Raw genomic sequence first — 27790 nt, forward strand, 5'->3', positions numbered from 1 at the left:
TGATCTAAGCTTCATGACAGCCTGAAAGAAGCCATCAGAAGTTCGGGTCAAAAGGTGCCAAGAAAATATCCCCCACACCATCACACCACCACCAGCCTGAACAATTGAGACACAGCCCCAAATTCTGACCCTACCAGCTTAATATTGCAGCAGAAATCAAGACTCATCAATCAGCCACCATTTTACCATTCTTCTGTCTAATTTTAGTGAGCCTGTGCAAACTCTAACCTCAGGTTCCTGTTCTTAGCTGACAGGAGTGGGACCTGGTGTTGTGTTCTGCTTCTCTTGTGACCTCAACAAGGCATTTTTACCCAGAGACCTGCAGCTCACTGGAGATTTTCTCCTTTACAAATCATCTTGTGTAAACCATAGAGGTGGTAGTAAAATCAGCAGTTTTTCAAATGCTCAATGTAGCCCACCTTACACTGGCAACCTTGCAATAACCAAAGTCACTTTAATCGCCTTTCATTTTGATGCTCGGATTGAATATCAGCAGGTTTTCTCTATCATGCACACGTGTCTAAAACCACGTGATCAGATAATTGTGTTAAAGCGCAGCTAAATTAGTATACCTAATTAAGTGGCTGGTGATTGTCTATCTTGATTGGATACGACAAAAATCACGGTCACAGTGTAGAGTTTTAGATACCCTGAGTGAACCTCCCCCAAAACAGACGCAAGTCCTGTTTGGAAATCACATCAGCCTGCAATTATTTTGTTTGCAAATATGTTCCACAGATGGGATGCACCAGACACCAGGACCCAGTGCTACAACATTCAAAGTCATGTTCACCGGATAAATCCTGATTTATTGGGACACATTTCATGTAAGCCATGCCGAAAAGAAAAGACTCCACAGCTGCACACCTCAAGGCCTCACACGCACCTTTCTGGTTGCACGGAAGGAAATCAAGGTCGACGCTTCAAGATATGAATGCATAAACAGTAAAACACTCCCATGAAATTCCATACACTATTTATATTTCTAAATCTGCCCGAGTCATTCATAGATGTCAACACTGTACTTATATCAAGGCTAAGATAGAGACAAATACCTCAAGCGCACTGCTGCCGTGAAACTGTCAATTTGGATATTAGTTTGTGTAAACATAATTTCCCGTTCAGCCATTGCACAAGCAAATCCATATGGCTGTTTTTTAAGCTGCATTAAAGGCATTTAAGGAAAAGAACGTTGGATGATTAAGTCAATAAAGATGGATATGATTGTTGACAGATGTTGGAGAAGTCAGAGAACTCAGATTAATTATTGGGAGGTTTGTGTCAATACTCGGCATTAGGGTAATGCACATTTGAAATAAGGATTATTAGCAAAGATTTTAGATGGTAAAATAAAATGAACCCTTAGTTCAGTTAGAATAACTATAGTTAACATTTGTTATTTCCAGCTGCAGTAATTTAGATTGGCCAATATCATTTGTTCTGGGACCACCCCATCCTCCAGTGCCTACATGTGAAAAGCACTCAGTAGGTCAAACACAACACAACAAGAACAGGGTGGTATAAGTAATTGCAAAGTAATTATAGATAGGGTAAGTCAGATTTAACAGTGTGCCATGCATCAAATTTGACTACTTGAAAGCGTCCCAGCTGATATGCTGGGATTGTAGTTTCCTTTATCATTGTCGTTCATTGGTGGGACTTTGCAAAGCAAGCAGCAGTACAGTCAGTAGGATTCTATAAGACACAGTGGAGGCTCTGTCATGGTTTGGGGTGTTTTTCAGCTCATGGTGTTGGGGATCTTGACAAAATTGATGACATTAATACAGAAAAGAAGAGTCAGAAATAACATCTGGTAAGCCTCTGACTGAAAACAGCTTCATTTTTTAGCATGACAGGGATCCCAAATACACTGCGTATATAGTCAAAGCTCACGTGGATAGAAAAATACATCAGTCTGTCCTCCCCAGACCCTGCACCTTAACATTACTGAAGCAGTGTGGGATCATCTTGACAGAAAATGGAACAAAAGGCTGCCAACATCCAAACAAGAGCTTTCAATGTCCTTCAGGAAGCCTGGAGGACTATTCCTCAAAATTATTTAAAGAAACTACAAGAAAGCTTGCTGTTGGAGTTCATACTGTGATGAAGAGTAAAGGTGGTCAGACCAAAGATTGACTTTGAAGCTCATTAGAATTGTACAAACTCTGTTTTTTTCCTTATATACCATATGTCCACATACGTTTGCACATTTCATAAGTTGCACATGAGGGGTGGCTCAAGGTTTTTGGACAGCACTGTATAACTAGTGGTCCCATACACAGTTTTATAAGAAGCTGAATCCTTTTTGAGCAGCTGGAACAAAGTACTCTTTTTTTAATGAGAGTGACTGTAGTATGACTCAGTAACCAGCCCGAATCTCTGGATGACAGTATCAAAAGATGCTTACAGATATGCAAAAAAACACCATTTGGCAAATGCTTTTGGAAACAATGTGTATGACAACATGATGCCTGGGCTCATTTAGTCTAATTTCTTTATTAAATTTTGTTTTTCATTTTCAAACTCCAGACATCTTTCCCCTCCCTAATAGCCAATTTGCCATCTGTCTTTATTGCAACCATTTAAATCCTCAAGGCCATACGCTATAATGGCAGAGCGCCTAATGTTTGTGTGTTTACTTCCTAAAGGGTGAGAGAGAGGCTGTTTACTGATTAAAAACTCTCCCTCTCTATTTCTTGCTGAGCTCACAGCACTCTCATGACCAAGTCAAGGTCACTCCCATGCTCTCCTCCGCGCCATCAATCTCAGAGGAAGAAGCAGAAACTTCCTCTCACAATATTTGGTTCCTGTGCGTCCCTTTTTTTGTGTATGATGAATACAATCTCCCTCCAAATATCATAACTTCTTCCTCTTCCATTCATCTTTAACGCACAAACAAACACAGGTTGACAGACAAATTTGTTTTTATGCAGCAGTCCTATCCATCCAAGCTCTGCTGTGTAGAACAACCCCACTTCTCTTTATTTTCAGTCCCTGACCTAAAAATGTGGCATTATTGATATCGCGGAGCTCGAAAAATACGCACACAGAAAAGACTATTTTTCGAGTATTTTTGCAAAAAAAATCTCTGCCATTTATTCTACATTAATGCTGCTTTGAAGAACCTTTCAAAGCTGTGCATGTAGTTTTTGTTTCTGCTTGCTAATCACATCCATAGGGTGTACAGACAGACTACAGCCAGCCTGTAAAAAGTTTAAAGACTTCAGCCCTCGCTTTAAACAGAAACACCACTCAGCTCGTATAAATTACAGTGTATAGACACCATCAGTAAATGCCAGAGAGGCCATGTTAAAGTAAAGCACCCCTGACATACTTGAAGCATGAAATTCCATAGCCTTGTTGGCCTACTTTGCCACATGTAAGCAACACAACATCCATCACTTTCAAGCTTTTTTTTTTTTTTTGACTCAGCAGACACTTCTCTTTGACTTGTGCTGGGAAAAAGTCAGTTAACTACATTGTAATGTAAGCAAATTTGATCACACGCCACAAATCACAACAATCTATTCGGTTAAAAGAATGGGCTTTGCACAAACACGGCAATACACAAACCTAGATTATATAAGCAGGATAATTTAACTGTCAGTATTTATCAAAATGGTTGATGTTGGTCAGTACACAATAGGACATCCCCCTGACTTTGTGCCATCTCACAGGAAGTGTGAGTCAGAAACCGCAGCGTCCTGTTACAACTTCTAAACAAATTCCTGCTTTATCATCGTTTAAACAGATACCGCCACGGTACCTGTGCTCGAAGTTCAATCTGTCACAGCGTGGCTGCCTAACCTCGACACCACCTCGACATCTGTTTGTTATCAATCACCGCCCTCATCAACCTGACGCTCATCATTATCAAAAGGAAGGCTTTTGAAATGCCGTCTTGAAACGCTTTCTGAAGTTTGTTTCCATCTAAGCTCATTCTCCCATGGACAAAGACCCTCCAACGCGCACAGTGAAACATACACATGAATACCTCCGAAACCACAGCTTTCTCAGCTATGGGTACTGAGAAGCAAGTGAGAAACACTTTGGGGCATGAGGCAGGCACTCATTGCCCCCATTTCAAATTACTGTGTATGAGGAATCAAACATACGACAGCAACTCGATGCATTTAGACATGCAGAAAGATTCAACTTCCTGTGTACGAATGGATAGCGAACCTTTAAACAATTTAGCCATCATTTCGTAACTTCTTGACCAATTCAGGCTCAGAGGAAGTCTGGAGCCTGTCTACACTCCTGTGGAAAAGAAAGTTTTTACAAGACTTTCAGGAGTTCTGTGACCCCATGATTCATTTGCTTATAGAACTACCTTTAGCAGCAATAAATTCAAGTACCGGTACTTGTTTTCTGTATGACTTTATCAGTCTCTCACATCATTGTGGTCCAGTATTCTGGACCACAGTGTTGCTTCAGTTCATTGGGGTTTGCAAGGATTCGTTTATGTACTATTCTTTTAAGGTCCCGGCACAGCGATTCAGTTGGGTTGAGGTCTGGACTTTTACTGGGCCATTGCAATACCTCGATTATTTTCTTTTTCAGCCCTTCTCTTGTAGATTTGGTGCCGTGCTTCAGATCACTTATTCTTTGCATCATCCGATTTCAGCCAAGTTCTAAAGTACTTTGGTATACAGAGGAGTTCATAGTTCATAAATCCATGAATTTTTACATTTAACATTTGATTAGGGAGCAGGAGCACCTGGTTGCTATTTAAACTCTTAATTTTTATGAGTCAAAGATGTATTTTTTCACATGACTGTAGCTTTCACTGGGCAAAAGGTCGGGGTACACCCATTGACAGGTTGCCAGACAAAGACAGCAATTCATGCTCACACCCACACTTAATAGCATATTCAGAACAAGCAAATAAGCCAATGCATATTTCTTTGAACTGTAGGAGGAAAACCACAACACCCAAGAGAGAAAGCCTGAACCCAAAACATTCTTACTTCTTCTGGAAACAGTTTATGTCCTTGTTGGTACTTTCTAAATGACAATCAAAGTATTTGTTGCTCAATTAGGACACATATTAGGTTTTGATCAATGTTGACGTGCCGTTCTTCAGTCTCCTAGGCTTTGACGTCCAGTGTTGACATTATCTAAACAGGCCACGTCCTTTCCTATGCTTTGATCTCGTATGAAATCTGTAGCACATTTATGGCCACAGCTAATGTGCTACAGACCAGACGCAAACTCGCTGAGAGGTGAGTCACAGTATAAAGGTCGGTGCAGATTTAGAAACAAAATCTGATGCAGAATTGGTTTTGATTGGGACTAAACAGGAACTGGTATGACTTATACTTTCATTTCCGTAGTTTATAACAGAAAATTTGAATGTAATTGCACTGTTCCATGTACTAATTTGTGAGTGGTTAAACAACAGGCAGTACTTGACGCATACTCTATTACAAAGGCAAATTTTATATTCTTCCAATACGGTACTGTGCAAAGGCCCTCTGTGACGGAGTTACACCGTCCCGGGCCGCCGACAGCTGATCTGGGCTCATACACAGACCACCACCATTAGTTTCTACAATTACCGTGGCTGCGCGTCTTTTCGTCGACCGGGCAGATAAACAAAGAGGGGTGAGAGGTATATTTTGAGCGGCGCAGAGGGTGGCCAACATATTTTTCCCGCTTACCTTTAATAAAGCCGGTCGCGTAGACTCGCTGTGATCGCCGATTATACGAGTGGTTATGCAAGCCGATGGTATGGTGTTCCGGGGTTCAAATAGTGGGTTCGCGCGCGCTTGAAAGGTCACGTGAACTGCATTATTTGAATTTCTTTATATTTTCCTAGGAATATGAGAAATCTGTGCAAACATTCATGGAAATACAGTTTATAACACTTGAAAGTCAATCTTTGGTGTGACCACCTTTATTCTTTACCACAGCCTGAACTCTCTCAGCAAGCTTTGTCATAAGTAGTCGTCGGGAATAGTTGTCCAAGATTCTCAAGTGACATTCAAACTTTTTCCTTGGATGCTAAGTGTCTTTTGTTCTGTTCCATCTCAAGTTGATCCCACACTGCCTCATTAATGTTGAGATCCAAGGTCTGGAGGGGCCAATCCATGTTTTTCTATCTAGGCATGTTTTGACTGCAGTGACAGTGTATTTGCCAATCAGATGTTTTCCAGATAGTAGTGCATGGTAGATCAAAATCTGACCCATACTTTTCTGCATTCATAATTCCATCAGTTTTGACAAGATCTCCAGCAACACTGGCTGAAATGCAGCCCCAAACAATGACAGTGCATCCACCGTGTTTTACAGATGGCTGTAGATACTCACTGTTATGGTTTTGGCCTGACCTGATCTCCATTGATACTGACGATGATTTGAACCAAAAATTTAAAATTTGGATTAATTACTCCACAAGACCCACACACACACACACACACCTTTTCAGGACACGACTTTCACATGCTGTTCCTGTACATAGTTTTTTCAAGTTCCCTCAATTTTTTTAAGGACACACTGCACACCATGCTGAGATGTGTTAAGCTGTAAGATGATCGCTCTTTGGGACTTTGTTGTTACAGACAAGATACAGTCTGTGAATACTGCATTCTCGTTGTGTGCAGATAACTGAGGACTTTCACACCCCTTGATTGAACTTTTTAGCAGTGTCTCTTACTGTGACCTGAGTCTTAATCATTTCAGGTTTTATTTTTAGTCTTTAAAGACCAGGCCTTGCACAAAAGCACAATCTCAGTTTTACTTCATCAGAAAATGCTTACAGTCCTCAGGAAAAACAAAAACCAATGCTACAACAACAAATCTTTAACCAGACCCTTGGGGATGTTCCAGTGAACACAAAATGTGTTACAGAAGTTCTTTCTGTGTACATCTATTATGCTAAAAGGACCACAGCATTTAATTACCACAACTAAGTATTTCTGCACATATTGAACACAGGTGTATTTCTTGAGGCAAAAGTGGTTGCACCAGATTTTTTTTTTAAATTTTCTTTTTTATGAGTGCTCAACAAATACCTTGCATCCTAAGAAATGTTAAATGTGTGCTGTCAGGCTAATTTGCAAGGGTGCACATGCTCTTCTGTGAGCAACACTGCCAGTATTTCAGTGTGTTACCTTGTACATGCAAACACACATTCATGGTCCACTGATAAATGAGACTGCAACATGTGTTCTTAGGTAACTTTAAGACGTCTTGCTGAAAGATCATCCCTATGGCTACAATGTGATCGGTAGAGAGAATATAAGCAGTGTGTATTTGTCCTTGTGATGCAAAGAGGCCTCAACACATGGGGAATGGTGAATCTCCAGCTGCTCCCAATTCTCCCTCATGGGTGTTTTCTGGCAAAGGGTACAGACGGCATGCTAATGTGTATAGCCTCTTGGTTGTGTGCGTGCACGTGTGTTCTGTCTTGTCAATGTCTCTACATTGTAGCATGTGTGACATCTGCAGGAAATGAGAGCCACTCTCCTATAGTTGATGAAGACAAAGGGACTGACACTTTCTATAGGCTTGCCGAAGCCAAAATGTTGGAGAACATCCAAACTCTTTTTAAAACTTTTTTCCTAAATGGGTGACAATGATAGATCGCCCTGAACCGGCGCAGCGTCTTGTGAGTAATCTGGAGCAGGGCAACAAAGAGAAAGGGGAAAGCTGGTGCCTCAAAGACAAAGAGCTTGAGCATATGGCAGCAATATAGCACAAACAATAACGCACAAATATCCTATGTGCATGGCACAGTTCTTTAAGATATGGAGATTTTTCCTCAACAATAGCCTAAAACCACACAGACATGCACAAGTGCTGCGCCACAAATAAATGCGGTTTCAGCTGGGAACGCTACGAGATTTTTCCGATGTGGAATTGTGGAAGACCCCACACGTAACAAAAGCTTTCCCACTGCACTCTTACTTGAGCTCACACATTATATACAAAGTAAGATGTCCATCCAGCTCACATTATCTTGCAAGACTTTGACTCTTTATTTACTACAATGCACAGATTAAATACAAAGGGACAAGATTACAAAACCGCCCAAAACCATGGCTGTAAAACCATAATGAGAAGATTAATTGAAGAGTAAAGTGAATTTGATGTGTGTATAATCAGCAGGCACTGTTTGTGCTCATCTGTTACAGTAAGTAGCCGAGCAGTGTTTAGTTCTCACGGGTATCAGAGTTTGCAACTCAATCAGTGGTTAACGCACAAAGAGACCTGCAGTTTACATCAAATGTGTTAGTTCCAACTTGGCAGATTTCTGAGGTCCTGTCAAAACAATCTTTTCAAAGACTAGAAGTGAGTCAGGTAGGAGTATCTACTGATGTGTGAGAAAGCCACTCTGAACATATGGCAAAACCTAAAGGGTTCAGTCGGGTCAACACTAAGTTGTGCAAGTTTGCATCTCTTCAAATGATAAATCTTTGTCTCCCTCTAGTGGATTTTCTTTTACTTTTTCCTAAGCTTACGTTTTTCTTGGATATATGCATATGGTGTAATTAAAACATATGCTGCAAAAATGATATAGATTTCTCTGGGATAAACGTATGATTCTGGTCTAGATAAATAACAAATTACCAATTAATCACATCAACTAACACAAAGCTGGAATCACAGCATCATAGGCCTCTGTCCAAACAGAGTGTTAATATTACCCTTTCATGAATACAACACAGCTGTTTAAATGCAACATTTAAACATTTATTTTTGAGTTCTAGAGCCACATTTCAAAGAAAACAGTCAGTAGTTGAAGCACGTGCCAGTGTCATATCATCAACAACCAGTTACATATATAAGCATCCAAAATTTTAATCAGGAAAACAACATACCAGTGGGGGGGGGAAAAGTTTATGAAATATTGAAATCTTCAGGATTTGTCCTTTAATTTCTCATCTTCACTTTTAGACAAGGATAATCGAATTTACCTAAAGTGCTACGGTAAATACCTCTTCTCCTGACTTGTCCAAAAGTTACTTGGAGTCAGGTGTTTTAGTTAAGGACATGAGAAAAGAAGTGTTAGTTCCAGACAACTTTCAACAAACCTTGGAGGGTAGAAAAAAGACATTATGATTCATACAGTAGAAAGAGCCTATAAAAGAATTTCTCAACACCAGCTGGATAATCCACAACAGACAAATGAAATGATAGTTGAATTTTTTGGGAGACGGCATGACAAAAAGAAAAAAGGCGCACAACAACAATACCAGAACTTATTTCCAGCTGTTATGCATCATAATGGAGGCAGCAGCCCATAACCTGAGCATAGGAAAAGTTGAGTAATACCAAAAACGCATAAATAAATCACTCAAAAAAATCTCAAAAAATGAATGAAATTCAGGTTATGGGATGGTGAGGTCAGATTTATGGCCTTAATCTAATTGACATGCTGTCTCATGACCTGAAGACAGCTGTTAAGTCAAGCTGTTCCAGAAGTACCAACGATGGCCCAAGATTAAATTTCACCGTTGTTCAAATTGTCATGAACATGAATAAAACATGTGCCGGAGCTGTATAATATTATATTACAAAATATATTTTCTGGTGAACGGTTAGTCAATAGGTTTAATATTCTGTATACCTGAAGAGTAATATGTGGCAGAGTCGTTTAGAGAGCAATTACTGCTCTCCTTCTCATGCTGATCCAGTGTGCGTGGTGCGAGCAATCACAGAGGACGGAGGTTCAGAAGACAATGAGATTTGTGTGTTATTGTAATGAAGTTGAGTTCAGGCAAATACCTGCAAGCACTCAGTAGAAGGTCCACAACGTGAATAAAAAGTTCAGTCTGTCCTCGACAGAGATGGGCTAGTCTTTGACTTTATTTATTTTCTGCTGTGTTTTACTTGCATCTATTTGAAAGAGTGAATGTAAACACACACACAAAAAAATATTTTATGTGCTGGAATGTGCAGAAAATAGGTTTAAATATTAAACAAATTTCTTCCAGTCAGAGAATGGTGCATATAATTACATTTTTGCTTGATGCATTAAGTTAAAAGATTAAAACTAATAAAACAAGTTTTAAAAAGAGACTTTTCCATTTGATTACATTTTGTATGATGGATTATGTAGAAAAAGTAGAATTGGGCGGAAAGATCTATCGCTTTATCACCTATTCAGGTTGTAAATCGTGTTTTTAAAAAGTAACTAAGTAACTAAGTAACTAAGTAATTAATTACTTTTGAAAATAAGTAATCAGTAAAGTAACGGGATTACTTTTTGGGGGAAGTAATCAGTAATTAGCTACTGATTACTTTTTTTAAGTAACTTGACCAACACTGGTCCTCGAGCCGTTGTTCATAGAGAGAATGCATGAAAAGCTGGGACTATTTTTACATAACTGTTTGTCCATTATTAGTCTTGTCAAATTGTCCTGGCCTATAGCTATGACTGGAATAGCTAAAACCAGTTTAAGAATATTAATTGTGAAAGTCTAGTTATTCCAAAAGGTTTTCTCAAATCCTGCAAGGTCCCTTTACAGAAGGTGGAGTGCTGAGAATGGCGTCATATTTTGGTAGAAGATTTAAATAGCCTGAAATAGAGACAGCCATTTCCCACTGTTTAGCAACTAAAACACCTATATTATGGTGGCTATATAACAAAGACAAGAAAAAAAAAATAGGGTAGCAAGGCATATAACAGGCAGCAAAAACAGGAAGAACCGTATTCAATTTGATTCACAGATCACTCATATTCATCACTGTAAAGCCACTGGGGGGGATTGACGTCAGAAGTGAGGAACGCCATATAAAAACCAAAAACAATCAGCAATATTAATTAATATATAATTAATATTAATATCAGCTGTATTAAAAGCTTAAAATTAACAAAAGATGAACAGTTACATTTACCATCCTCAAATCAAGTTACCTATGCTGACCACTAGATGGAGCTCTAAATTCAGAGATTTAGCAGCCTTTACAGAAAATTATCACTTTCTTAAATGGAATAAAATTGTTTTTTCTTCTTTGTAGCCATACATATGAGCATTATTGATACTGCAAAGTTTATTTTGATTACCATCACTCAGCCAACGTGTTAGAATTAAAGACAAAGCTACAAATATAAACATGACTCCGTTCATTTGCTGCGGTTTATCACAGTGTATTGACAGCTCACTTTCAAGACTTCAGGCACTGAATTTATACATAATTATTTACCAGTAGAATTATGTAAGAGGCACATTGTGTTTACAAAAGACAGAAACACACACATAACTTTCTCTCTTTTTACTCAGTGCTCTTACTCAGCCTATTCGACTTGGAATTATCGAAACACTCCTATATAAATCTCCTAATTAAAAACAATTAAATTCGCATCCTCATGAGTTGCATAGAATACCACACAACTTAAGTCTTTCCCTTTTTTAGTCATGTTCAAATTAAAGCATGCAAAAACATCCAGCCTAGACCAGGTAACAGAAACTCATGAGGTTGAGTTTCTATCGTGTGTGTCCAACGCTTAGATCATCAGATCACAATGCAGGGATTTAAAGTTTGGTTAGGTGTCAGCAGGTCATGCTCCATCTGTTGAAGGTGGTGTGCAGGGGTCACGTTGTGCTCAGTAAGGGTCCATCTTGATCCTTCTGTACAAGCAGCAGGTGAACACCATTCCACATATCTGAAAACAGGAAGTGTTAGGTCACAGAGTGCAGCTTAGTCGCCATGGAAAACTGCAGGAAGCTTGAATGCTACCGACTGTGGGGCAGAGAAGGTTTAAAGGTGAAGGAGTTAGAGACTGCTGGAAAGTACGAAGCTGGTTACTAGGTGGTGTCAGGAGTCAAGCAGCCAATATTTCACCAAAACGTGTGCGCACAGACTTCCATAAACAAACTATATAAAGCTGGGTGAAGTGAAAAAGCAGATTAATGCTCTTACATCTCAATATACCGTTTTTCCTCTTTGCAAAAGCTCTGGGGACCTTTTTATTTTACTCAGACACACAAAACAAACAGATTACCCCCAAAATTGTTTTGTGTACTTATTTATTTACTCATTTATCGTCTCCCTGTCTCTGCTTGGTTCAGCTGGTTGTGTTCTTATTGAGTTACAAACTAATGTGTTGTCAACAGGGAATTTGTAGACTTCCCCGTGCTGGAGAAACTATGCAATATCAGTCATAACATGGTTGAAGGGTGTTTCTCTCGTATCTTCTTTAGATTTTAAACTTTCATTTATCGGCTAATATAAATGTCGAAACCAATAAATGTCTATACTGACCAGTAATATTAGTCCCAAAATAAATTTAAATAATAATAATAACAATAAATAAAAGGCTTCCAAAAATATCACTATAATAAGGGAAAGCAGACCACAACAATTGTGCTAGTATTTTAAATGAAGCTTTTTACATTTAGATATTTGCTGTCATATCTGACATCAGTGTAAACACAGAGCTGTATGAAGAACAGAGATGCACAGACATTGTCACTGGTGACTGCTACTGGCCTATCAGCAAACTAGACATTATATTGATTACGTGCATTACATCTTAAATATTCAAACATGGCATAATGAAGCATATCTGCATCTTTTATCAGCTGAACTGTTATAAACAACCTTCTCAGCATAGAATTTCACCAGCAGCGAATTCCTAATAAGGAATGAGCATGTCTAAAATTACTACTACGCAACACCGAGCAAAAAGTCTAAAAACAAAGCAGAATAAGGGAAGCAGGAGCTGACCAAAGCCGCTGGGTCTACAAGCTTGATGGCCAAATAGGCAAGTGTCCAGATTCCATTTCTGTGCCTCTAAAAGCTTCCAGAGGAAGCCTGATAAAGGAAGTCAGAATTTAATATTGACTCATAATTTTTCCTCGAGCAAGGTTTTGTTTTCCTCTCTCTTTTCAACCATCAGTGACAGTTCTGCACAAGGATAGAAGATGCAGTCATTTTGGCTGAGGGAACATAAGGTGAGAAAAAAAAAAAAAAAAGCAAAAAAAGCCACACTTTTTTTTTTAAAGTTTTCTTGAGGCCTAATTTCAGAAGATGCTAAAAAACAATGATGTAACAGTGTTAAAAAGTAAACTCATTAGAGACAGAAACATGCCATCTCGTGGGATGGCAAAAACACATATCTGGGCACCCCCAAACAACTCCGAGTCCCTAGTCAATGATGTTCATGAAAGCCCAGTCTATTTTAGATTGCAAGTAACTATAGCAACAACACTAATGCTTTTTTTTCTGAGTGGTAATGTAATAGAAGGTGTCAGCATATTAAATAAATAGGTGTAATAAGTGCAGCAGCTACTCTGTAAATTTTTGTAATTTTTAAAAAGAGTCTATTAAAAGTAAGCATGTTAATTATTTCTGCATTTAACTGTTGTAAATATTAGATTAAGTTTGTATTGTTGTATACCATATACTCCCCGACACCCATAGTGAAGCCTCATTAAGGTTTGGATTCAAGGGATATACAACAAAACACTGCTACATGCTGTAAATACACCTGTCCCTATGGTGTTTTCCCCACTTCTTGTCAGCGCAGGTGCTACATTGATGGAAGCGTTGCTGCACGAATTATAGATCATGACACTATGAACCAAAGCACAGTGAAAAAGCAAGTGAGTCGTGCTATCCTCAGGATGCATTTGAATAAGCTGTCACATCCTCATCACCCACAGCAACACATCATCACAAAATGCATAGCAACAAACTGGAAAACGCAGCCAAATGCAAAGTCGCTGCATGCTTCACGACGAATTAAACATGTTAATCCAGTAAACGTGCAGACAGCAGGTCTCGCATTCAACACAAAACAGGAAGCCACGCAAGGACAAATAGGCAGTCAAATATGAAATATCTACAGTGCCCTCCAACCTTGCCTCTCGATTAGATTAAACCAGCAGCGCTCTAGAGCCAAATTACAATGCACCAAAGTCCTCTTCCTCTTCTTTATAGAGCAGATAGATAAAGCAGGCTGTCAAGAGTGCCCCGACCAACTATAGTGATAACAAACACACACAGAGTACAACACACCAAAGACAGATTAGTGCACACCGACATTAAGACAGACTGAACATTTAACAAAGAGGAGACATAAAGTTGGCCTATATTACGAAAAAAATGCTAATATGTGAGTGAGAAGTGACAAAATTACACCGTGTACGTCATGTATTCAATATATTCACAATATTTTCAGCACCTCATTTAAATGCTCGACAAAGTCCCTTCAGATCATTTGGTTTTTGTGAGAAAGTCTTTATATTATAGCCACTGCTAATGGAGACTCTGCTTAAATTCCTTTTACCAATAGCATCACAGAGACTGCACGGTTGGTCATCTCATCTTTTGCTTTTTGCAGTCTTTATAATTATGGCAGTGAAATCCTGGCTTCATGTCTTTATTCTCAGTCCCCTGGTGCCCAATTAAAACTGAGCTGTATGTAAAGTGGTGGACTTGTCAGTCTTACAAACCACTGGACACAATAAGTGGAAATTTGTTTAGTTCTAGGTTGACCTCGAGTTAATTTAAACGTGGTTTGCAGCTACAGTAAGACAGTTTGGTTAGCTGGTAGAAAAGTGCAAAAAGGTGACTAAATTGAATAGGTAGAAGGACCAAACTCATATAATGATGACAGAAAGAATCGGATAAGATGAAAAGATGTGTCCATTTAGAGGATCCTGACCTGCCAGGGTACATTCAGTAATAGGAGTTTTTTTTTTTCTTTTAATTCAACAAAGGGCAGCATTCCACTCACAAAAGCTAAAAGCAGTTTCTCATTTCTGATAACAACTGGGCTTGTATAAAGCACTGTATGCTCAGGAAGAAGGCAGTAGAAATGCATCCTGCTTCTTCACCAACCATCTGAACTGGGTGTATATATTACTTACCTGCAGACAGGCCACTCCTATCCCCACTGCACCAATAACCAACAGGTGATCTGCAAGGAACTTTTCCAGCTTAGTGATGCAGCCACCCTACAGAGTTAAAGTTTACAGTAGATTATTAGTTAGACAAGAAAGCTTTGTCTGCATTTCTGCATAGCTATAGTTTAAACTGCTTCAGCAAGCAACAAGACATCCTTCAGAAGTTGTGTGGTTTTACTGAATCTGGGATGTTCTTGATTATTTAAGTACATTTTCAGTCCCTCTTTACTCCCTCATCACCCGACAGGCGTATTTACAGGGCTCAAAACACTCACAGTAAAATCATCCCAAACCTACAAGTGAGCATAGATACAGTCATCATCCACAAACCATTTTATTTAAATTCTCAGGATATGTCTTCATGCTTATGTCTTTGCACATGATGCAGGTAGCACATTGTGAAGGATAAGAAGAAACTGAGTGATTTGACACGAGAAGGCGGAAGAGCCTCTTCTGTGCAGCGTGGATAAGCATTCAAAACCTCATCTTTTATTCATTTTTCTTAGAGCTCATTCTATCAGAAGAAAGTTTTAAACTCGTGTTTTTGCTGGCATGTTTTGTGAGTCACTCTGTTTAATTTCAGGGCTGCACAGAGCTGCACTGCCTGGCACTGTTGCCTCAACGCAAGCAGGTTCCTGGTTCAAATCTCTTACTCAGCTCGGGCATTTCTGTGCATGTTTAGCCTGTGACTTTCCTCTGGGTGCCACAGCCTCCTCCCAAAAACAATTGGGAGGTTAGCAAAAGTAATGCCCACAGATCTGACAGCATGAACAGAGGTTTATCTCTGCCTTTTGCCCTATGTCGATCTTGCAACCCAGCAGCAGTTAGGAAAGTAGATGGATGCTTTTCATTTCAGGAAATGAACTATCAGCCTCAGATATTTGAAAATGGTTTGGCTACAACAGACCAGAAGTGAATAAAACACCAGTTTAATTTCTTCAAATATGGCATGAACCAGAAAAAAAAACAAAAAAACAATGGACTGTGAAGATGAGCAATCACCCTGAACAACTGGATAACACTGATTTCCTTTGATTACCGCCTACACATAGTTATTAGTATACTCAGAGCTTCCATCTCTTTTTTCTGTCTTTAGGCTATCATCACTCATCTTTGATTGCAAAAGCACTCAGTTGATATTTATAACTCAAGTCAGGGATATAGCCAGGTTGCAACACATTTCACAAAACTGTACAAAAGATTATTGTAAGATATAGAGCCTACAGGAGGAACTACAACACATTCGGTGTTGTAGCTGCCCAACAGACAGGCTGAATAAGCCTGCTGTCATTTTGCCAGAAGCATTTATTGCACTGACCTCCACTTTGTAGATGTTGGAGGGGTGGTCCCTTTTTCCACAGTGAGGTGTGATGGTCTTACAGCAGCTGTCAGGTACCGCCCTGCCTTCTGCTTGCCCTGACACAAGGTACTTGCTCACAGTCCAATCATGAGAGTTGTTGCTGCCACAGCATTTGAACTGGAGAGGCAGAAAAAGGAAAGCCCAGACTTTAGTTCCACAGTGTGAGGCCATATCCCTCATTCTGATTAAAATATGGTTTCATGTATCATCTAGTGTAAACAAATTCCTAACATCAAGCCACTATATGAGTATATTTTCACAGCAGTAATTTTCCTCTCAGGGACTACTTTCGCTCCGGCTGTTCCACTTGTCATCTTTGGAACAATGCTCTGTCTAAACCCAGATAGAATACACAGAGTGAAGAGCCATTTCTTCTTCTACTACACGTCAGCATAATTTTCAGCTTCATATATCAAATTAATTTATAACAAGTACAAGTATACTTAACCACGCATGCTGAAGAAGGTGAAATACAATCTTACAGAAACTTGACACCAGATGAGTTTGTAAATATATTTCATACATCCTGTTGTAGATTGTCAACCGCAAATGTGACTGCCTCCTTTCCTGGCTGAGCGTAGTTCTCTGTCATAGTGTGGTTGAGATGCTGCTTCAGCTCCTCACTCAGCTGGAAATGAGGAACAAAGAGAGAGACAGCAGGCATACACAGTGAGAAACAGTGTGTTTGAAACAGAGAAGGTGGGAAGGCTGGAGGGGTGGGTTGGGGGGGGGGGATTATTTTGGGGTAAAAACAAATGTTTTTGTGGTAACCCCCCCACGGGCTCCTTAATTTATGATTGCGCGTGCAATGTCTACAAAGAAGGGCATTGAAAAAAGTGATACGTAGGTGCAAATAGTGTGGAGGTGAGGGAGAGGATAAGGGGATGATAGATTGGTAGCATTGGGGAGTGCTGTGATGCAGAATACAGATAAACAAGACACTAAAAAAATTGACTAGAAATACAGCCTTTGATGTCTGGATATATTTTCTCACACTCACACACAGTGCAGGAAACAATGCAAATCGTTATCTTTAAAGTGATTCTATCCCGTACTGAACCCTCTTCCATCACAATAAATCCGGTCAAAGATTACAAGATGCCCTATGCAGCCCTCACTGACTGAAGCTGACTGACAGCCAGATGTTTGGGCGATAACTAAACGTCAAGAATATCTAAATGTGTTAGATACACTTCAGAGAGTCAGGTCATCAGAGGAGGATCACTGACGATGCTGCTTTAGAAAGCCTTTATTCCTGCTTGGTTCCACACTCTTACTCAAATGTTCCCTTCTGATTTTTACAATACTGATGTCACTGTATTTTCTTTTATGATAATTGTTTTTAATGAATAATATATCAATTATTTATAACTTACTATATTATTAGTCTCTTGATTCACAAAAAGCACAGCTTAATTCATTCTTAAATAATAGGCAGCCGTCATCTACAGTAATCTAACATCACCCTGTTGATCCTGTAACTGCAATATATAAATGAATTAAAGGATCATCACTGCAGCTGACGTCTGAGCTGATATAAGTGAAAAGACCTGACGGGAGAAGTTTGCCTTCAGGGCTTTCTTGTAGATATATGTTCTGACATGTGGTTAATGTTGTACAACAAACCATTTTGACCCTCTTTCACAAAATTTACCCAAGTAGTTTAACCAACTTAACCAGGTTTTGTTGCCTAAAGACTGAAAATTACTTCTTTCTTTCTTCCCATCCGCCAGTCAATCATAGGGCAGGTTTTACAACCGTACCGCTCTGAGAATGCCCCATTCTATCTGATCTCAGAAATTAAGAAGGGTTCAAGGTTGATGAGTACCTGAATAAGAGACTTTCTGAGAACACCAAGTGTTTTATTATAATTATTACCTTTAAAAAAATAATCTTTGTTTGTTTTTTAAGTGTTCTTTGACACTCTACCACATTTCCATGCTTTAGTTTTATTAAATGCTGCAAAGGGTCATTTTAGACCGCTAGTAGGTAGCCATCAAGCAATATAATGACTTTATAATGTATAATGCATTATTAAAGTTTTGTGGATGTAATCATCATGAAAGACTTTGTGAATATAAATGAAATAATGATAACAAATCATCAAATAATAATGACTACATAATAATATCCAATGCAGGTGAGATGTACCCATGTGCAAATTCTGGCCGTTTAACTCCATGTAGGTGTAGGAAGAGTCAGCAAATAAACAGATTTTGTGAATTACAGTTTAATTCACCATAATCTCTTGCCTATGAGCCTTTGTTTTTTGGCTTTTACTACTAATTTTTCCCCTATGTTACCTTTCCCAGTCACATGTTGTCACCACAACAGCCTGACTGGTAATCTGTAATTTTTGCTTCAGCACAGGACAATCTAATACTAGCAGCAGCCTAACTGCACACTAACAAAATGCAGCTTAGTCAAAGGTGAGCCTGAAAGATGTTTCAAATGCCAAGCAAGGGCTCAAAAAAGAAAAAAAAATGTTCTGTTTATTTTTAGCCTGTGCCCCGTTTCCTTACTGACATCTTGACATCTGAGTGTTCAAACTTTTCTTGCAGAACTTTATCTGCTTTGCAAAACGCCTGCTCTTTGATATATACCAAGAAGGGGAAAAAAAAATCATAATATGTATAACTCAAACCCAAAACATGATTATGATTATGATTAACATCCAGTAAATCAAAAACGATTCCTATATCTAGTAGTCTCTCTGCTATCCCATCTGTAGTGTATTAATATGAGAAACGCCCCAACACACTAGTTTGAATATCGTCATCTGGATAGAAGTTTTTTTTAAGCCCATTTTCCCACGTGCCTGCAGGCATAGATAAGCTGCTGCAGTTATTTCAACAAGGATAAACTGCAGCTTGGCTCATCACTGCAGAACGTCACTCAGCTAAACCAGTAAAAAGTGACCACTTACCCTCTGGTAGTATACATAAGCTAGTACTCCGGCCACAAGTTCGATCAAGAAGATAAACAGGAGGCAGATGAAATACTGTGGATGAGAGACAGGACAGAAAGAGAGAGCAAAAAAGAATTTCAGTAAATATGACTGAACACTCATTAGCTCAGTAGTCGCCTGAAGTATCTGGTTGCTAACTCAAGTTGCTCACGCTTGTGATGGCTCAATATAAACTTTCATCAACTGTCACCGCACTGCATCTGTCACTTCAAACGCAGATGGCAGTCCTGCATGAAATGAGACAACCAGAAAGCAATTTGACAGGCTGCAGAAACCCATTTCTCCTGGGCATCTTTACAGAGCTCCCCACATTACTAGAATAAAGTTTCACTATTTATCATAACTGATGTCTGAAATGATCTTAGAAAAAACAAAACCGTATTAGCACAGTATTCGAGCGTCATCCTCAAATATTATTATTTGATGTTGGTGTTCGCTCAGTATTTGAGCGCTACTCTCAAATACTGTGTTTAGTTTTCCTCTGCAAGAATTAAAAAGAATCAGACATGAGATGGGTGCTGAGGCAAAAAATAAAAATGAGAATAACAGAGGCTTTAACTGTAAGCGTCATTCTTAATGGCAAGCACTGTTGTATGTACTGTTATGCAAACAGTATGACGAACTGATTGCCCACACAGGGAGTACTTTGATAGACTGCTGCAAAATGAGCAGATCAAAACTCCAGCTTTCCCACACTTAAATAACCCAACTTTTTTATTGCTCATCAGATGGTTTGTACACCCATCAAAACATGGACTGGTTCTTATATAAATGGTAAATGGACTGGTTCTTATATAGCGCTTTTCTACTCATCTGAGCACTCAAAGCGCTTTACACAACTTGTGCATTCACCCATTCAGACCCATTCACACAAGCACATCTTTCTAAGTGCTTTATAGCTAACATTCACACACATTCATACTCCGATGGATGCATCGGAGAGCAATTTGGGGTTAGTATCTTGCCCAAGGATATTTGGCATGCAGACTAGGGGAAGCCAGGAATCGAACCACCAACCTTCCGATCAGTAGATGACCTGCTCTACCACCTGAGCTACAGCCACCCCAAAACATGGCTCATTCCACATAATTCAAGTCCATATACAAACAGACACACAAACACGCACCTAACGGGGACCAGCTGTCACAGAGCGGGGAAAACAACAGCGTAACTCAGAACCATTATGGAGACACAGATGCTATTGCACAACCTGCTAGATGCACCAAACAAAGTGATTGAAAACTATTGGTAACAAACAGCTGCAAGGAAGAAATATTTAACACAAGCACAAACAGATGTTCTTTTTTGTTTTGCAGCTATCGCAGTAATGATGCTGAGCAGAAACCCAGCCTGCTCTGCGTCTCTCTTGGTTACAAGATTGCGAAAAAAGCACTTCAGTCTCTGTGTGCCTGCTACCCACACAAAATGCCAACTTCACACTTCTCTATGCACACAACACTTACTGTACATGCTAGCATCACTCATTATTCTTCCCAAACAAATCTATAAATAGCACAAAAAAGCAGTTGAACCAAACTGCACCGCAGATTCCGTTTCCTCTGCGCATCTACCTCTTCACTCCTGCAAGGCCCTTTCTCTCTCCATCCATCACCAGTAGATAGACAAACCTATAAATAGCCCTGCGGCAGAGAACGTTCACCTCCCGCCTCCTTCTCTCCCACTGGGTCCTGTCTCTGTAAAATAATGAGGACAGCGAGGGCCCCGTCAGAGTCATTCGTCAACATCTAGCGATAGACCTTAGACCAGGCTTAGCATGGATGAGCGCCATTGCATGTTGCCACATTTGTGTACATGTGGGCGAGCATCTAGCTTCTCACAGTGGACAATCTAGAACCACGGACCAGTAGACTATCAGGGCTGTTATTACATAACTTATTATTTATCTTCTGCAGTGTTTCCCCATTCAGTTACATTCTATTTATGCCAGCGTGGGACTGCTGTGCTCAACGAGGAGGCAAGCACACCCATGCTTTCTTAAGTGAATTATTCTATTCTCGTTCACTAGACAGAGTCCGAATCAATCGTCTTGGACTGTAAGAGTGTTTTCCATCTCTGCAACCTTGGCATAATGACATATAAAGCCAGTGTGACCACAACACAAGAGACTGTTAAGCTGCTGAATAATGACCAGGGATGCCAAAAAAAAAAAAAAAAAATGGCCCAAACTGCCCACAAGAAAGGAAAATGTGATGGGAAATGCAAGGGCTAGCTGGGTAAGTGGAAGTGACCTTTCAACATAAAAATATAGCAAATATGGACTCGCCGTCTTGGATGGATGGCAAATTAAGACAAAAATGCTCAAACTCTACATTAATAAGTGTTATTAAACAGATTTTTTAGGTTTTCCAGATGCAATGTTCTTTAGTCAAATCACAGCAAAATTACTGTCCATGTCACGCCCTGCATTGACCATCTGCACTTTGACCTCTTATATTACAGCAAAAATACCCTTGAAAAAAAAATATGAAAAAAAATATGATTAACTCTCTCATGCTCATTCTAAAAAAAACTACACTCCTCTAAACCTTTAAATGACAAACTGGTAACTGTTCCAAAAGCATGAGTGTTTGCCATCAAAATATATTTTTTGTAAGTTCTGAGTTATGATCTACGTGCGGGTTAATTTTAAACACAGACTCTACATTGAATCCTAAGTGTAAGCCTAACCCACACCTTTACAGCTACAAACAAATGCCTGGACCTAAGCGGAAACCCCCATCCATCACTCTCTCGTCTCTCACCGTGGACAGACAGCTTCTCTGCTCCCGGATGACTGCACAACAGCCCAAAAAGCCTGTAACTACCACCAGGCTGCCAGCCAAGATGAGGATGTATGCTGACACAGCAAAAGTGCTGGAGGCCAATAGGCTCAAGTAGTCGCTCTTCGCCACCAGTGTCCAGACGCCCACACCCAGAACAGCAGCTCCGCCCATCTGGAGAAGAATTAAGAGAAGCAGAGAAAAAGTAACAGGATTAAAAAGACATCTGAACAAAAACATAAATAAAAATGTTTAGTGCAGCACGAAGTGTCATACTACAGAGACAAAAAACGCACGAGATACGCAATTTAACTGAATTTAACTAAGTGTACCATATCAGCTTATTATTAAAGAATAGCAAAACACAAGTACTGTAACATTCAAGCGAAACATTTTTCAGAGCAGGAAGTGATCAATTTAAAGTGAACTCAAAGCTTTTAGATGAGTCACTTAGAAAAAGAAAAGGAAATGGAACAGAGGAAGAGGGCATAAAGGAGGCAAGAAAAAAAAGAGGAAACAGAATGAGAAACAGAGAAAAGTGGCCATGCGTAACAACTAACAGGAGTGGTGAGACATCTGCAATCAAGCCAGGGCATAATGACCACTTACTTAGAAACAATACAGAGTAACTGATCCAGGGTGGCTTCCTGATCTCTTTTTCTCATCTTGCGAGTTTCAAAGGAGGGCAAATAGGAAATGCCTGAGAGAGTCTTTCTTCATCCTCCCATCCCTTTCCTTTAGAAGGAAGGACCTCTTACTCACAACACCACATATCCAACCGAGGACCAACCAGTGGGAAATCACCCTTCTCTAACACTGTAAAGACATTTCTTCTAACAATTAAGTTCCACTGAATTACATTTTTTTAAGTTGGCTATCACTTTTTCTGAATGTAGTTCCCAATACTGTTCTCATATCTCTGTACTATCACTGCTCAAAATAAAATTACCGCCTTAGTGAAGCTGCACTTTACATCCATGTCTATCCAGACTTAACCTTAAACATCTTACATAACTTGAAATGTTGGCAAGAAATGTTTTACCACAAAAATCTAATCAGTTCATTCTTGAGTCCAAGTGGAAATTTTCGCCAGGTTTGAAGAAAGCAGAAAGCTGAAAGCACAATCACACCATCCTCAGCTGTAACTGACAAGGTGGAGGCAGAGTAAAATAGCAGTACAAGCATCAGGTTGTGGTTCACGCGATCATGTGAGGGGATCACAGAGTAGCTATTTGCCGATATATCAGTACCGACGTTTGTAGCAGTCAATAGATGATAATTAAACAAGAAAAGCAGAGACAGGAGGAACAACCTTCACCCATGTTGCGTATGGATGCTACATAGTTTCACCATCAGAGTGTACTTGTCCACCAGTCAGCGTAAATTAATAATCTAAGATTTTAAACTGCATTGGTATATTATCTTAGTAAGGACTCATAAATAACTGTACCTAACATGTGTGAGGGAAACCAGTTCATGTTTACCATTTTTGAAAGAAAAAAAAAATATCGGCTGATATATAAAAGATTTAAAAATCACCAAATATCGTTATCGGTCCTAAATATCCTATATCAGAAAGGCTTGACACACTGAATTAGTAATATGTCCATATATAATAAATAACATGTAAAAAAAAAATCAATTGAAAAAGTCTCTGGCAAGTCAAATTTGGAGGGGAAGGGGAAACACTACGATATACTGCCAAATCTATATTTCATTCTACCCTCAATTAACCAAACAATCATGCTTTAACCGGGCATTAATCACATCAGCTGGATTATTTTCTGAGCACATGTCAAACGTTACTTTATTAAATTTTGCTTTAACTAATGATATCTGTGTTTTTGATGACTGCCAATAACAGCGCCGTGAAAAACAGGGACAAATGAGAAATCCCTAGATGATGCACTCTTTTTTAAAAGTAATGTGCTAAAAAAGCGAAAAACAGAAATGGCCAATGCCAGTTCATCCTCACAGAGTATGCACTGCTCCCCCGCCTATGATTAATTTGTGTAGGGGGTGGACAAAAATGCCCTCTTAAAAAAAAGTGTTGCGAGATGGAGGACAGCCTTCAGAGGAAAATGATACTATTTTTCCTCAAGAGACTGGTTGTTAGGTGGCGACAGGGAATTTAATAGAGGCCTAAAGCTAAAGCTTGATCCCTTTTCTCTTTCTAACCTCTCCCACTTACGGATCTGTCTCTCACTCCTCAAAATCTTCTTTTTTGACTCTGTAAGCCCGAAGACTCTGCACTGATGCTGTAAGAGAGCGGAGCTTTAGCAGCATAAAGTGCGGTGCCAGAGAGCAGGTTTGATACACTGTGTGGCCAGAATACACTGACAAGCCCTAAATAATCTATGACTCACTTTGAACTCAGTCCATAGCTTAGCCTAGGAAGACTGAAAACTTTCCTTAATCCTCTTCCTGTTTCTATGTGGCTCTGTATGAGCCATGTCTCTAAAAAAACAGTTTTAAAGGACACAGACAGTTTTACAGAGTTGCTACTGATGTTGTCAATGACGATCCAATTCACCAGGAGGTTAAATGTAAAGCTCAGTTATTGTGGTGAGGTCTCTGTGAGTACATATTACTTGAAATGAGGATTACTAGCCACTTACCCAGAAGAGAAAGTTGAAAACAAAGAGCAGGTACTTGAGGCACACGGTCACCCAGTCGTTCTGGTCATCTTTATAACCCACCGACATCTTTTTGTCTTCAGTTGAATTCTATAAGTGCAGATTTGTTTGTTGGAAACATTACATTTTCCTGCAAAGTACTGCTAAAAAAATGTATCACAATTAAAAAAAACTCTTACTATAGTTTTCTTTAGATGTGTTTTTAGCATTTACATTCCTTTCTTTACCCAAAAATAGCTAAACAAGTATTGTTCACACATTTACACTTATCCAGCTGCACATAACTTCCATGTCCCAGACTTCTCACTGCACGACATATTACTAGTTGTTTAGTGATGCAGCTTCCAAGGCCCCAATATAACATGCTTTTGTTATATCACAAACCACATCTTTGAATTATCACTAGGACATGTCCCTATGAATCATTAATTGAGCTTATAGTCTTGGCCCTGTAAATAAAAGGCCGTGGGTGTGGAAAGCACTTAGACCTATACAATTGATCTAAATAGCATCCTTCAGCGGACAGAGCATAAAAGAAAATGGTGCAGCTTTTCTGTCTGCCGGCCCAGGAATAATACACATATCGCTGTAGGTGTAGATCTGAGAGGAAAAGTGATGAATAAATCATTTGTTGGGGATGAAAATGAATAAGGTAAACACGCAAGCTAGTAAGCTTGCTAAAGGGTCAGCTTGTCTACAAAGGAAGGAGGAAAACGAAAGGAAAAATTGTCTCTCCATGCATGAAATTTTCCACTTCATTCAGGCTTTGAGATATTCCATCTACCTTCACTCATAAACAATAAATGGTAATGGGGTTTCATCTGAAATATCTACAGCATTTTCTACAATACTTCAGTTATCTCTTGATAATTTACCTTAATTGCCTTGTTTTTAGATTTTATCTGACATGTTGTGGAGCAACAATGCTGCAACAATGCTCTCTCTCTCTAAAGCATTTGTGACTAATATATGAAGAACAGAAAAAGGAGACTAAAAACTGACAAAAAAAGCATGTGTCTATAAATAGCAGTGCATCAAGTTTTATTTTGAAGTTTCAATAAGCAGTTACCTTGCAGATTTTGTTTTTTAATAATTCATTTAAATGTATTAATAAATTATTCTATAGACTATTTGCTTCTCAGCAACATAACAAGGAAATTATATACTGCTGAGTTGCTGAGTCAATAACTATTATTGATCAACATAATGTATATGCTTCTGAAATGGGTCCATTGTATAGAAGGTGAGAGGCGGTTCCAGATCTGATAAGTAAACCCAGGGCATAAGTGTTAACATGTATTATTACTATTCTTTCTTTTTATTTAATTGTTTTTTCGGCCAGTAGGGGGCGACTGTGGCTGTATAAAGACAAGGTTCGTGGAAAATAAACCACTCTTTCAATGGCAATGGAGAAAACTGTATAAATATAATTTTTTAAAAAGGGGAATAAAAAACAGGTTTCCATCAAATAAATCTTTTATGATAATTTACTCAGTCACTGGTGTTCATCTGTACTAAGTATAGTCTGCAAGATCTCTGTTTACCGGGTGCGAAGCGTCCACATTTATTTCCCCTGGAGGAGGCTATAAACTTTCTGTAAGTCCAGGAATCTCACTACTGACTGATGACAGTGATAGTGAGGTAATTCATTGAGGTTATCCTTAACTTTTCCTTAAGGTTTGTCATCTTTTTTTCAGGAGACGAAGCTTCAAGTGAGAACAAAGAGCTGTAGGCGAGGGAGGAGAGAGCAGTGGTGGGAGAGTCAGATGAAGAAGAGGAGGAGTAAGAGGCAGATGATGTGGAGATGGCAGAGAGAGCAAGCAGGGTGTATAAAACCCAAAGAGTAGACAAGGAGACAGGGTCGGGAACAGCACAGATGAGTGCATTTGAACCACCATGTAGTCCAGCTTCTTCAGTCCGGCCCAGTGTGGTTCAGCCACAACCAGTATCTGTGGTCAGTGAGCTTCTTATTAATTTGATTGAGTAACTGATTTTATTTCCTATTTTATTTCACAGTAAGGAGGTCCTGGGTTTGAATCCATTGGCCGGCTGGGGCCAAACTGTGTCTAATGTTTACATGTTCTTCCCATGCAATTATGCATTCTCTCCCAGAGTCCAAAGTCATGCATGTTCTATACATGTAAGCCCTGCCATAGATTTGCAACTAGCCCTAGGTTCAGCCTGCCAATTGCAATGGAAAATGACAGAAATTGAACAGAGTAGAGCAGAGGAAAATCAAGCCAAGTAGGAGTTAGTGGAAAAGAGAATCTTGTGCAGTTCCACTTTTTAATGTAATGCAATCTGTAGTGGGGCACAGAACACTACAAAAAAACAAAAACAAAACAAACAAAAACACCCTGAGAGGTTTACTTTTAACATAGTATTCCCCACGCCCCCGTTATCCTCTTGGTTCCCCTTATGAACCCAAATTTCAAAATATCCTTTAACCTCCCCTGTAAATACAGCCAAGTTTCCTTTCCGTGTTCGTGCCTACTGCAAACTATTAAATGACAAATAAAATTTTAATGAAATTAAACAATTTGCCTGATTTTAGAGCGCCTAAGCTGGCCGTTAACTCTTTCCTAACAAGGCCTTCCTGCTTTTAACAGTCTGTCCAGATGAATTAGGAGGAAACGAACACGGGTCCCCCTTAAAAAGAAAACGAAAAAAACCCGGTCTGGGACATTTTAGACTTTAACCTGCGCTGTTGTGCTCCAGCATCACAAGCTACGAATCAATACACAGTCCTTTTCCATGTAAGTCAAACTTTCCCCCCCTCTTCTCAAGATAGCTGTCCTGAAAATCCTGAAAAAATAAATGTCCCACCTGCGTTGCCGATGGCAGGACAAAGTTTAAACACATTATCTCACAGTTAGACAGACAAACAGGCGTTTTCATCTTATATCTGACCACATACTCACCAGACCGACGTTTAAGGCTGAAAAAAGGACCTTGTTTATCTCCGTCTACTCAGAGTGTACGGCACCACTGCAGTGGGCGTTTTGTCCGGTCCAGTCAAGCTTGTTGCTTTCAGGGTGTCCGACAGTCTGTGCGGATGGTGCTTTTGCTTGCAGCTCGTATTTTCGAGTTTCAAGAAAATTCATTACATTGATTTGTAACAAATTGTAATAAAATGAACTCCATATATGTGCAGGTAGACACTAAAACTACAAAATGAATCAATA

General features: G+C 39.3%; 1 protein-coding gene across 3 annotated transcripts; it reads right to left on the reverse strand.

The window, feature by feature from the left end:
• Positions 1-9021: 9021 nt before the first annotated feature.
• Positions 9022-27659, reverse strand: tspan11 (tetraspanin 11). 3 transcript variants are annotated; one of them, XM_085136878.1, is made up of 9 exons: positions 27527-27659; positions 24588-24695; positions 21952-22143; positions 19148-19222; positions 16745-16849; positions 16180-16338; positions 14826-14912; positions 13813-13934; positions 9022-11614 (listed from the first exon to the last, which is right to left on the reverse strand). In XM_085136878.1, exons 2-8 carry the CDS (start codon positions 24672-24674, stop codon positions 13857-13859), a joined length of 783 nt encoding a protein of 260 aa, XP_084993004.1. In that variant the 5' UTR covers positions 24675-24695; positions 27527-27659; the 3' UTR covers positions 9022-11614; positions 13813-13856. The 3 variants fall into 3 exon arrangements, with proteins under 3 accessions (XP_084993004.1, XP_084993005.1, XP_084993003.1); XM_085136879.1 differs by lacking the exon at positions 13813-13934; XM_085136877.1 differs by having other exon boundaries at positions 9022-13934.
• Positions 27660-27790: the final 131 nt, after the last annotated feature.

Source organism: Neolamprologus multifasciatus, chromosome 17, assembly GCF_963576455.1.
Source record: "Neolamprologus multifasciatus chromosome 17, fNeoMul1.2, whole genome shotgun sequence".
NCBI lineage: Eukaryota > Metazoa > Chordata > Actinopteri > Cichliformes > Cichlidae > Neolamprologus > Neolamprologus multifasciatus.